This window comes from Aplidium turbinatum, chromosome 1 (assembly GCF_918807975.1).
Source record: "Aplidium turbinatum chromosome 1, kaAplTurb1.1, whole genome shotgun sequence".
Taxonomy (NCBI): Eukaryota; Metazoa; Chordata; class Ascidiacea; order Aplousobranchia; family Polyclinidae; genus Aplidium; species Aplidium turbinatum.
In genome coordinates this window covers 29907523-29921468 of record NC_137472.1, presented here as the reverse complement: position 1 = coordinate 29921468, position 13946 = coordinate 29907523, and the positions used below count along the sequence as shown (strand labels likewise).

General features: G+C 37.4%; 1 protein-coding gene across 1 annotated transcript in view; it reads left to right on the top strand.

Annotated features, from left to right (window-relative positions):
• Positions 1 to 13946, top strand: part of LOC145764593 (uncharacterized) — a 64073-nt gene that overhangs the window by 14873 nt on the left and 35254 nt on the right. Inside the window, exons 14-17 of the mRNA XM_082576226.1 lie at positions 2114 to 2295; positions 2772 to 2843; positions 5675 to 5869; positions 7774 to 7845. Of these exons, the coding sequence (XP_082432352.1) occupies positions 2114 to 2295; positions 2772 to 2843; positions 5675 to 5869; positions 7774 to 7845 (521 nt within the window). The remainder of the gene's footprint in view (positions 1 to 2113; positions 2296 to 2771; positions 2844 to 5674; positions 5870 to 7773; positions 7846 to 13946) is intronic.

The window sequence follows — 13946 nt, the reverse complement described above, 5'->3', positions numbered from 1 at the left end:
TGCTGTTTTCATCCAGGTGATGCCAATCTTTTCTTCTATGTCATCTCGCCATCTTCTTTTTGGTCTCCCTCTAGTTCTTCTTGCATATCTTGGTGTCCATTCTGTGGTTATCGTGGCCCATCTGTTGTCTGTCATTCTTGCTACATGTCCCGCCCATTGCCACTTTAGCTTTGTAGCTGTTTCTATGACATCTTTGATACAAGTTTTGTTTCTGATGACTTCATTTCTAATCTTGTCTTTTCTATTTATGTTTAATATTATTCTTTCCATGTTCCTTTGCGCTGCTGCCAGTTTTCTTGTTTGTTGTTTTGTGAGTGAGCATGTTTCTGCTCCGTATGTTAATGTTGGCAATATTACTGTGTCCATGATTTTTCGTTTTAAGCTAATTGGAATGTTCTTGCTCGACCCAAAATATATTGTCAAACAAAACAAGAAGCGCTGATTACCAAAAACGCAAGAGAATACCTAAGGGGAGCGAAAGCAACGTAGCCTACATTGCTTCAACGAAAACAAGCCAATATACACAACAACTTTTCTTCGTTTCTGCTTTCCGGTGCTGATTGGTTTGCAGCGATCTTGCTCGTTTTCTAGGCTGGGATGAAATACTTCAACCTCTCTTGCAACTTCTTGAATAACATGAGTTTGTACGAAAAGTTTTTCGCTTTTTTCTTCATCTGTGACGTCACCCTTATTTTTTGTGGTAAAACCACTAATTTACAATTCTTTGCATCGTTCATTTCATCAATAGGGTGGAGTTAAAACATTTTTTTTATATACAGTATAAAAAAGATGTCTTAAAATGGCGTTTAAGCTTAAAAACAACTTTCAGCAGTAGCGTAGCCAGGAATTTTGAAAAATTACTTTGAATTTGATGCATTCTGAGAGTATTTTCAACAAAAATGTGGGTATGAATATTCCTTTAAAATGGTGCTGACCGGTGGCATAGCAAAAGGATAAGATCATGTTTTCTTCGGCATTTTTCGGAAATAGGCTAAAGCTAAGTCTCTACGTTTTCTTGTTGCTGGTATTGGCAAAACTTGCTCTTTTAATGCAGTTTTGTTTAAAATTAGGCAAACTTTGTTTTAGAGACATGAAGAGACTGAAACCATTATTCTCAATATCGTGACGTCACACGCGTGCCAGAGGATGGGTTGAAACCCCAAAAACCCTCCTTGGCTACCCCACTGACTTTCAAGGTGATTTTGTTCATCTGCGACCTGTACCCAGGTGCTTAAATGGCCAGAAAGGTCATATGACCTTCAAAATCGGTAAAAATTTCATAACTTGAAGACCGGTTAAGCTGATTTTTGTGTAAAAATGCTTAGAAAGTCCGTGTTTTTGTCTACAATAATAGCCTACAGTAGTCTCGCCTTATTAAAGCCAATTCGGAACTGGACAACTTTGAGCGCATTAAGCGGATGGGGGTAAAAAGCGATGTCGGCAAATTGTTGCCATTTCTATATGCATAACTGACTATTGCTGGCTGTACTATGGTTAAAAGTTACTAAATTTGTTAACAACTGTAGCCTACACAACGATCAATTGGTTCATTCCAAAAATTGATTTTTTTTTATTTGTTTTAGAAACCAGCCGTCTTTGCAAGTAACTCATTGAAATGAGATCAAGGTTAAACGGTTTGTGAAAAAACAGTTAAATTACGACGTGAGTTGGCAGCGTAAAAAAGCGTGAATTTGTTGAAAGCAAGACGAAACATAATAAATTGTGACGCCTTTTTACACAAATTCAAGCAAATGGAATCAACAATTAGGCTTCTAAGCGTAAAAAAAACTACTTTATAAGAAACGAATTTTAAACTATAACAAAAAAGGCGAAATGTTCGATAAATTTTTAATGAATAATGTAAATAACTTTCAGCCTTGAAACAATAGAGCAAAACTAAGTTCAGACTCGGAATCAGCGCCTACAATTAGGTACATCGAAAATGAATATTCATATCTCAGTTCCAGACATGCTTTGCTTTTTTGAGACGCAGTGTTTTCAGCGTTTCACTGGCTCATTTTGTTTTTTCAGAATTAAAAAAAAATACAATAAATTGTTATACAGAGCTTGAAAACGCAAGACTAATTTCAAATGTTTTTAATTTTTCTGGTAGGTATTGACACAGAATTTCTCGATGAAATAAATGAGCTAGTTCATCATTTGTTTGTGAAAAACATCGTTGTGAAACAAGTTAATGGAAGCGTTGTCACTGGGTCTGAGCTGATCAACTTCATTACTGCTTATTGCAATGTATTTGAAAGTGGAATAATGCCTCATGTTACCACGATCTTGGAGGTAACTCAATGAACTGCATTGTATTCAAAAATACAAAATATTGGTATACATATTAAATGTATATTATTGGTACTTAAATATCGATCACTGTTTGCAAATGGTAGCCTATACTGTACAAGTGGTGCAGTAGGAAGCTATTTTAAGTCTGACTAATCTAATCAACAACTGTTTTCAATAATTTTGTTTGTAATTGCAAGATTTATAAATTATAATCTTTCTAGAATAGCCTATACAGTAAAATGACAAGTTAATATTCAGTTTGTACAAAGATTCAACAAATTGAATAGGCTGTCGTGCATCTTTCATAGTGTAAAATGTATTTGTAATGTCGATATTGTGAAGATGAGCATCGCCATATTGCCAAATTCCACTCTGTTTCATAACATTATAATACTCCAAAGTTACAAACGTTTGCGAAAATGCCTAGTTAACTTTATACACCATTATAATAATTATTTTCAATTTATTACAACCAGGCAAGTGCCAAGGCAGCACTTCTCACGTCAGTGCACCAGCTTTCTGACTCTTACCACAACTCAATGTTAAAGGTATATAGCCTAGGCTTAATAGTGGCGTATGATGGTTAATTAGCAAAGGTACACATTGCAAGACGAGGGTTAATACAAACAGCAGCTTATTGGTCTCGCTACTGTCGCTAATCTGTACTATGGTAGGCTACAAGAAGTAAGTAGTTTCGAGTAACTCTTTACACCATGGCCACTCAACTGGCGGACCGCGGTCCGAATCCGGACCTTCTGGGTGTTGATGGTGGACTTTGAGCTTTTGGAAGAAAAACCTCATTGCAACGTTTCAGGGCTTCTTTAAACAGATTTCTACAGGGAGGATGCAATTTATACTTTGATTATCCTAGTTGCTTGCGGGCTTCGACTCCCAGACTCCCCAATAGCCACTCTCTGATAGTTTCACTTTCGTGGTTGGGTGTGAATAACTTATTCACCGGACCGCTAATAATAGTCAACTTGTCAAACTGGACCTTTGTTAAAATTAGTTGAGTAACCCTGCCTTACACAATCACATTCAGCTGTTCCTATTATTTTGAATGATTTGTTGTCATTTGCCCGATCTCCGCAACCAACTTTCTGTCATGGGAGACCCACTGCAATCTAGGGACCTACTTATACCTAGTCTTTTCATTGCTTCATTGGGATTTAAATGGTAAATAAACATACAATTCAACAATAGTTCAAATTAATTCAACCAGAAAATTTTGGCTTGTTTACAAGAAATTCGTTTCAGTACTATTTCCAACTAAAAGCTCATTTCAGTAGTTTTTCTAACAAGCTTTTTTTTGAATTGCTCCTGAAATGGCAACAGTGTTGGATATTGACAGGAATGAAATCCAATAATGTTGACTGAGGAGGTCCAAGGTGTAGGCCTACTTTGCACTCCATATGATTCAGAGGCCTTAAAATCAGAAAAAAACGCCGCAGTTTTAGACTTAAGATATTTTGAAATAAGTCTAAACAATGAATACTATTAATACTACAAAAAGTGCTCAATGCCAAGCAGAGCGAATTAAATCAAATATAGTTATTACTCTCTAAACCCTTGACAGCCTGTTTCACCAGAAAAACTCTAACAGGCTGTCAAGAGTTTAGAAAGTAATAACTATATTTGATTGAAATAGGTCTATATTCTTTTTAAATCTAACTTAACAGTAGGCTACCCTTGTTTCTTACTTCTCCTTCTCCACTTTATTTATTCTTACTTTTTTTTCGAAAGTCTTACCATTGCAATTATGGTAGCCGTGGCTTTTCACTGGTAGCCTACTTGGCCAACTGTTTGATGATGAAGATAAAAGAAACCACGTTTGTACATGAATTTATAGAAATACGAGATGAGAAACAACCTTTTCAGAGTAGGGTGTATTAACTAAAAAAAATTGCCAGGTATTTTTTCATCAAATATGCAACTGAAGATTTTCGCAGATGAAAACCGATGCTTGTTTTTTTAAAATGTAACCCCAAAGTTACAAAATGACACAGGATTACCGTAATTTACCAACTTCACACTGCAACAGTGTTTGGAAATAGAAGCTGTTAAAGCAATTAGACGACGGCTTGAAAAGATACAAATTTAACAAACAAACTATAACTGTCTGAAGCCATCAGTTCTGTGTAAGAGGAGGGAGCAAGGAGGAGCCCACTATCTCAGAAAGCCCACATATTATAGACGCTTGCGTTTCAGTAAAAACATGTTTACAGTACTGCTATTGACTTTCATTCTGTGGTAGTGATACAGTAGACTGATAGTGTTGTTGCTGTGGTAGTGAAAGTGCTTGATATCGAGTAAAGTCAGTTCTGAAATGCCTATGATATCAATATTCAATTTTTTTGACCCAAACTCAGAACCTGTTTGTGAACTACAACAACAGTGTGTGATAAACAGAAAAATTAATAAAAAGTAATAAACTCGTACCGGTATGCGTGAACAGTTGAACACAGTAGCAAAAGCAGCTTAAATTGGCAGATTCCAATGTAAATCTTTGCTTAGTTTGCATGTGAACGATTCATTTCTAAAAAATGTAATGGATTGTTTTCTTAATTTTTTTCTAATTTTCATGTTACAATAATAATAACACTTTTTTTTTCATACGCTTAAAAAACCTTTACGGTCTAAACCCAATGTTTCCACTGAGCACATTTAAATATGTCTAGATGCTTGGTTTGCAAAAAACATCAGTTTTTCCAAAGGAGTTTTCAAACTTTACAATGAAGTTATTCTATAATTTTACAAAAAACTTATTTTCACAAGGAATAAGATTGTTTATAATGTAATAGAAAATTTTATTCGCGTTTATTCAATCTGAATAAAGCATGCAGGGCCTGTCTTGCATTCAAGGAGAATACGTCACTGGTGTGTAATGTGCGGAAATTAATTTTGTTTTGAATCCAATGATATCTTTTTATAAATATTTCAGTTTTTATACTTTTTGTCATGTTTTTATATGGGACATCATGACACAAAATCTGTATAGATTTACGTAAAATAACTGTACAAACGAGCTATTTCGTAAAAGATTTCTTAATAATTACAGTATTTCTTATTCATATGATGTCACTGAAAAACGGTTTACCCAATTATTCTATTGTAAAGTGTAACTAACCGCATTAAATTGAGTTTTTTTTCTATTTTAATACTATAGGCCTACAACTTGCAACTTAAACTTGTTTTAATTAGATTTGCACAAAGCCTACTATAAAGTTACTTCACACAGTTTATTTCATCATCATTTGAAATAAATTTTCAAAAAAAGTATTGATCGTTGCATTAAGATTTAAAACAACGATCCACCTTTTGGTCAACTACAATACAGAGAATGGAAAAATGAAGTGCTAACGTATTATATTTTCTGAAGAGTTGCCGTTCTGGATACAAAGCTCCAACAGCGCTCAGCGAAATGCACAACAAACTCAAACTCGACATTAAGTTGAAATTTTTCAAAGTTCCCAAGCTAGGAAACGAAACTCTTGTAAATCATTACCGTGATCACCTTTTGCGACTTATGGATCAAAAATATGAGTATTTTGTACAAGCAAATTCTGCACAACTGGTAAGTTATTGTATTGGTAACGTATAAGTGCAATGCGCACTGAGCAACTAGAATATTTTAGATAATCGTCAACTTATAACAATGTAAACACTAGCACGACGGAAAAAAATCGCACTGTCAAGGATGGAAGATGTCAAAATCGGCACTTATATTGTTAGTGAAACAACGTCACTCAAGACCGCGTGTACAACGTTTTTGAGCATACACGTGTAGTTTGTAGCGTTTCAAATTAAGTTACAACAAATTGTAAGCTCTTATAATTAAAATCACAATTGGTTGATGATTATTCTTATTGCAAGATGCTTTTCTTGCACTCAATAAGTTTCCTGTCACCAGTATTACATCTTCCGCAGTGCTGGCAAAGGGTTACAGTGTTATCGTTGCACAGTGGCCAGCAGATCTTTGTAGCTTCCTTAAAGGTCTGGGGATATCTTCCTCTGTTTCTGTATGTCTGATCTTAGCTTTTTTTCTACAAAAGTGCAGCTCAGTTCATCAGCTTGTTCAAGATAAGCTTATGTGGTGGTTAATTTTGCTAGCTAAGGCAAACAATTGCAAACCTATCCTACTTGACTGACTTTTGCTAAAATCCAAAATTCCATGCCTAATTTGTCTGCTTTAATGGCACGAACAATTTTTTTTCATTATTTACACTTTGCTGTTAGTCAACAGTAGCCTAAGCCTCCATATCTGCTTGAAATTGTAAAGGATGTTAAAAGTAAAAATTTCACAAAGTGTCTCGAATATGTAGCCTATGACAAACTTGTCTGTTGCCAATAACAAGCTTCATCTGTCCTCATTGTCAAACCTAAGAAATATTTTTACTTCCACAAAACAATCCCTTAGCATTGAGTTAGAAAATATTTTTGATCTTTATAAATACTTATAACTTTTCCAACGACAATACATTATTATAGTCTAACTTACGTTTCTTAGCTTCTTTTGTGGTGTGTGCTGCTTGTAAATCATTTGGAATATTGCATTATCATCAGTGAACAAAATCCAGCATTCATCAACACTTTCAGTAGTGCTAGGTTAAACAGCAGAGTTGATATCAGGTTTTACTCGCTCTATGTTGGGTGGATTAATGTGAACAGCTCTGGCAAACAAGAAAGGAATGTCATTTTCTCTTCGCTTCTTAAAAAAATGCACTTAACCATCAGTTGTTAGTCGTTACTTATTTGTATCAGACATGCTGCTTGAATCATTAAAATGATGCAGCTCTTCTTTAACACTTTGCTTATGCAATCCATCATTGTCAATGTCTTCCTGCAACTTAGACATAGATTCAACAAGGAGAAGACATTGAGTGCATGTCATTCGAAGGCAGAATGAATGTTGACTTCTTTTTTTCCTGAAAACTACTCTTACTTTAGAAACTCCTGTTATAAGTAGAATGCTATTCATTTCAGTAGGCTAATGCGCTGATTGTCGTTGCAAAAGCGACTACGTCTGTCAATGCATGAGCACTAGAGGCAAACTTTTCAAATCTCTGCTTCTCGAATACTTCAGTTTGATTAAAATCAAGACATTTATTCTTGCCAGCCGCTCAAGGTTTCCTCAGTAAGCTGACAAAAAACAAATTTTCTCGGTTAGTTGAGTGGATTGTAAATGCAAATCAAAATGCAAGGATTCTTTAATTCTTAGTGCTGACAACGACCACATCAGCTTATCTCTACAGAGACGGAATTTATATAGTTCAAGCGTCTTAGTTCGATTTTCAGCTTTCCCGCTCATGTTACACCAATGGATATTGCTACCTTTTTCATCTTGCGAGTGTGTACAGAAGAAACATCAATGCAGGAAAAGTAAGCCAATAAAATTTTTTGGCCAAAATACTTAAACGAGAGCTATACGTATGTTATTATGGTTTTGTGTGCGTCCACTCACAGTTTTTGATTGTTCAGGAATTGTTGAAAAGAGATATCAGAAAAGTCTCGGACGAAACGGAAGAATATTATTCTACTGCATTGAAACAGGTAAGCTAACTTAAACTGGTTACATAGGCGTAACTTACAATAATATAAAATACAGAAAAAATTTTAGCCTGGGAGCCTACGACAGAAAATTTCACCCCATAAGGTACAAAAGGTTTGACCCCTTGAAGTTACTGGGGTCAACCATGTCACTCACAAAAAGTATGGAAGATTGACCGCACCGGATGAATCTGGACCCTAGAGCCCCCTAAAAATCCCAAAAAGGTGTTAATTTCACCCCATAAGGTACATGGACCAAACTTGGTGAAAACGAAGTTCTATGTCAGGACATCACAAAAATATCAAATCTAACAATATATTCGAGTGGAAAGGTGATGTAAGACCCCCCAGTGACCCCCCAGGGGGTTAATTTCACCCCATAAGGTACATGGACCAAACTTGGTCAAAACGAAGTCTTAAGTCAGGACATCACAAAAATATCAAATCTAACAATATTTTCGGGTGGAAAGGTGATGTAAGATGCCTTCAAAGTGACTTCCCTTAATGTGACCCCCTCGGAAGGTTCATTTCACCCCATAAAGTATATGGACCAAACTTGGTCAAATGAAGTCGTATGTCAGCACATCACAAAAATATCAAATCTAACATTATTTTCGGGTGGAAAGATGATGTAAGATGACTTCAAAGTAACTTCCCTTAATGTGACCCTCTCGGAAGGTGTATTTCACCCCATAAGTACATGGACTAAATTTGGTCAAAATGAAGTCTTACGTCAGGACATCACAAAAATATCAAATCTAACAATAGTTTTGGGAGGAAAGATGATGTAAGACTCCCCTAAAGTGACCCCAAGGGGATTAATTGCATCCCATAAGGTATAGGCTACATGGACTAAAGTGGGTTAAATCGAAGTCTTATTTCACGGCATAACAAAAATATCAAATCTAACAATATTTTCCGGTAAAAAGGTGATGTAAGATGTCGTCAAATTAACCCCCAGAGGGTTTATTTCACTCCATAGAGTACATGGACCAAACGTGATCAAAGCGAAGTCTTAAAGGACACCACAAAATATCAAATCTAGCAATACTCTCAGTTGGAAAGGTGATAAAAGACCTACCCAAAAGTGAATCTTCTACTATACCGTAGTTTAATTTACTTTATTCCTTACTCGAACCAACCTTGGTGTAACGGAAGTGCTATGCCAGGACAGTACGAATGGATTAAATCTAAAAATATTTTTATATAGGTTTTGGTGAAATACATTCACAAGCTGTCCCATGATGCATGAAATGGAACTATAGCCTACTTTACAAAAAGTTTTTGTATAAATAATATTCAGTCAATCGAAAAAAGGCAACATGACATGAGTATACGTGGCTTTGTAACACCAAAAACAGAAAGTACATAAGAAACATATAGGCTACAGTAGCCAGAAAATTGATCCAAGATCTTGATACGACCACTAAATGTTGACTTAATCGAACAACTGACTTATCCAAATCAAAACGTTTCGAAATGAATCGTTTGGAACGTTAATTCAGGCAGTAATGAACATTTTCCAGCTGCTACAATACATAACCCAATAAACCCAATGTAGTAAATTTTTATTTAATGCCATATGCTTCATGTCTCCAATCAGTTATTGTAACTGTTCATTCATAAACAGAGATTATTTGTGTAAGTGTAAACGGTCGTTTCTTTATTCTTCATTGTCACTGCTGTCGCTTTTACTTTCTTCGTCTTATTCTTCAGATTCATACAATTCTCCTGTTATATAGACTACAGAGATAAAGCAAGCTGTTTGCAATGTACCAGCCCCAAGCAATGTGGTTATCCGCACGTCTGACACTGACTGTCTTGTAATTAGGTTTCTATGAAACTTTTGATCCTTTATTCAAGATATGGATAGAAGCTGGTTTGCAAAGCAATAACACGCAGCGGTACATCAACATCAACCAGCTGCATACCGCACTTGGAGCGACGATTTGCATATATTTACCTGCATATCATGTCTTTACAGGTTCTGATTACACCTCGTCATTTAGGCCTAGCAGGAAAGGGAAAGTGCGGCCGTTGAAATTACTCCAAGGAAACCACGAAGCGCAGGCAGCTTTTAGCCAACTCGGACAAGACAAAGAAATTAGTGAAGACACTATCATTGCAATAGAGAACTTTGTGGTAACATGTACAAAAACAAGAAAATTAATTATGTCAACGAAATCCGTTTACAAATGTTTTTAGACAGCTACAAACCCAAAAAAGAAAATGAAAGGATATCATGCACACCAGAAGCTACTGTAGATAGTAGTCCTCTACCACTTTGTTCACGAGTACTTCTCCAGAAGACAAGGCGCACACATCTCATCACAAGACGGTGGTTATCTTCAACTAGAAGTGAACAAGCAGCGACATCGCTGCAAGAGTATGGCTGGAAAGAAGCAAGAGGTTGTTATAAAGTGGTGTGGTTTGAAGGTAAAGCTTCACATACATCTTTAAATGTCTCTGCGTGGAATCTGATCTCATCCAGGAAAGTCAAGGAGAAGGTAAACAGCATTGGATGTCGCTTGGGTTACCCTTTATAAATATAAAACTTTCTCCTGGTCTATCTGTCATTTACTTTCTTACTGTAAACATTAGCCAATAACTGGCTGTAAAGTTTTGTTTTAGGAACCTGTAACCAATAGTTTCTGCAATCTTGAGAAAAATGCCTGGGTGCACTAAATAACTAATAAATGTTGAACTTTTTTCAGTTAATAGTAAGATGCAAAGTTGCATTATTCGAAGAAAAGTATACGTCTGTAAAAGATAATAAAATTACTATTGTAGCCTATGTTACGCATATCTGTAGTGCATAATAGCAAATGTTTCGTAAGCTACAGTCTTTATTTCTCTGTATATAACAGGAGAATTGTATGAATCTGAAGAATAAGACAAAGAAAGTGAAAGCGACAGCAGTGACAATGAAGAATAAAGAAACGACCGTTTACATTTACACAAACAATCTCTGTTTATGAATGAACAGTTACAATAACTGATTGGAGACATGAAGCATATGGCATTAAACAAAAATTTACTACATTGGGTTTATTGGGTTATTTATTGTAGCAGCTGAACAATGTTCATTACTGCCTGAATTAACGTTCCAAACGATTCATTTCGAAACGTTTTGATTTGGATAGTCAGTTGTTCGATTAAGTCAACATTTAGTGGTCGTATCAAGATCTTGGATCAATTTTCTGGCTACTGTAGCCTATATGCTTCTTATGTACTTTCTGTTTTTGGTGTTAGGCTACAAAGCCATGTATTGTCATGTCATGTTGCCTTTTTTCGATTGACTGAATATGATTTATACAAAAAGTTTTTGTACAGTAGGCCAGGGGTCCGCAAATACTTTTTGGTGCGACCCAAAAAGCAATCGTTCGAAGTCTTCGCGACCCAAACGTTTCGGAAGCATATAATTTTGCGCAAAACACTTTGCAAATTAATATCAATTCCAATACCGTCGTCTCCATTTATTAAGGCCACATCGGGACCGGACGATTTTGGCTGCGGGAGACAATTTTCTACCACTCCTATACCTTCAGTAATTCCGGAATGGACCAAATTGGGCTTAACAAGCGGGTGGACCTATTAACCGTGCGCTTCGTCGTCGTGCAAGCCTCTGGGGCCGAGGGTCTACTCTATCCTTTTACCAGCCCAGACTCAAGATGTTCGCGGACTACACTGGAAGGCTATTAGAGAGCAGCCAGTATTTAGTTTTATCATCCATGACACGCAGACCTTCCACTCCGTTAGGTGGCTTGAAGATGGTACAGTTATTGATGATGTGGTCTGCAATCTGTTCCTCGGCACCACATTCACAGGAAGAGGAAGAGGCCAATGGCGCATGGTTGACCGGAAAAGCCCGACGCCTGTACGAAGACGGTTGAGGCGCACCCATGCTTGTCTTTGTAGTGTCAGGCCGATGGGGCATGTGTCGGCGTTGGGGATGAACGAATGAAGTCCGGTGGTACTTGACTTCCTTTCAGAATTCCATTTATAGTCCGCCCAAGTAGCCGCAGAGATGAAGTTCATCTGTTGCGTTGATCAGAAGTTGAGCGGCTGGCACGAATGGTTGTCTTGACTTCAGTCGACTGGGGTGCTGGTTTGGGGAAGCAGAGATATTGTGGTGGAGAAGATGGTTAGGCTTTAGTGCCCGTCGGCTAAGAAACAGAGTGGCTTCTTCGTGACGAAGCTCAGAAAGTTGGATGCCAGCGAGAATGGCAAAGTTATTCAATGGTGTGGGACGCATGCATCCGGTAACTGTGCGCAGGGCGCTGTTTATGGCAGTGCCAATGTTATGGCAGTGTGCACTGCAGCACCAAACAGGTGCACAGTCCTCTGCTGAAGAGTAGACAAGGGCTAAGGCTGCTATACGCAAAGTGTCAGCCCTCGCCCCCCAGCTGTGGCTTGCCAGGCGCTTGAGTAGTGCAGCGTGGGATGTCATTTTCTTGCGCAGTGACACCAAATGGTGGCGGTATGTGTACGATCTGTCTAGTGTCACCCCAAGATATTCTGGTTCGGGGCAGAAGGTCAGAGGTTTTCCATTGTTCTGAACATGTAGCTCACGATCAACTTCCCGACTGTAGGCTATAGGTGGAAAGCTGCCGCCAAAGTTTTGTTTTCGCTAAGTTTCAGTCGCCAGTTCTGGAGATAGCCTAATTAAGCTGAGAGAGTTTTCATGCCCTGGCTCAAGCTGTCTTCCAGGCTATATATATAACCGTGGGCTTAACTACTATACTACAATCGAAAGTATAAATTTTCTTGTAGCCTACCAAATTGTACGAAACTCAGCACATCAAAGACTATATGATTGTATTTATTTTTGCCATACAAGTTATATTTATGATAATTTTAAACCGTTTTGCGACCCACTGTGAATAGTCTCGCGACCCAAATTTGGGTCGCGACCCAGTATTTGCGGACCCCTGAGTAGGCTATAGTTCCATTTCATGCATCATGGGACAGCTTGTGAATGTATTTCACCAAAACCTATATAAAAATATTTTTAGATTTAATCTATTCGTTTTGTCCTGGCATAGCACTTCCGTTACACCAAGGTTGGTTCGAGTAAGGGATGAAGTAAATTAAACTATAGGAGAAGATTCATTTTTGGGTAGATCTTTTATCACCTTCCCCCCCGAAAATATTGTTAGATTTGATATTTTGTGGTGTCCTATAAGACTTCGTTTTGACCACGTTTGGTCCATGTACTCTATGGGGTGAAATAAACCCTCTGGGGGTGACTTTGACGACATCTTACATCATATTTCCACCCGAAAATATTGTTAGATTTGATATTTTTGTTATGCCGTGAAATAAGACTTCGATTTTACCCACTTTAGTCCATGTAGCCTATACCTTATGGGGTGCAATTAATCCCCTTGGGGTCACTTTGGGGGAGTTTTACATCATCTTTCCACCCGAAAATATTGTTAGATTTGATTTTTTGTGATGTCCTGACATAAGACTTCATTTTGACCAAGTTTGGTCCATGTACTTTGTGGGGTGAAATACACCTTCCGAGGGGGTCACATTAAGGGAAGTCACTTTGAAGTCATCTTACATCACCTTTCCACCCGAAAATATTGATAGATTTGATATTTTTGTGATGTCCTGACATAAGACTTCGTTTTGACCAAGTTTGGTCCATGTACTTTATGGGGTGAAGTAAACCTTCCGAGGGGGTCACATTTAGGGAAGTCACTTTGAAGTCATCTTACATCACCTTTCCACTCGAAAATAATGTTAGATTTGATATTTTTGTGATGTCCTGACTTAAGACTTCGTTTTGCCCAACTTTGGTCCATGTACTTTATGGGGTGAAATTAACCCCCTGGGGGGTCTCTTTGGGGGGTCTTACATCACCTTTCCACTCGAAAATATTGTTAGATTTGATATTTTTGTGATGTCCTGACATAGAACTTCGTTTTGACCAAGTTTGGTCCATGTACCTTATGGGGTGATATATTAACCACCTTTTTGGGATTTTTAGGAGGCTCTAGGGTCCAGATCCACCCGGTGCGGTCAATCTTCCATACTTTTTGTGAGTGACATGGTTGACCCCAGTAACTTCAAGGGGTCAAACCTTTTGTACCTTA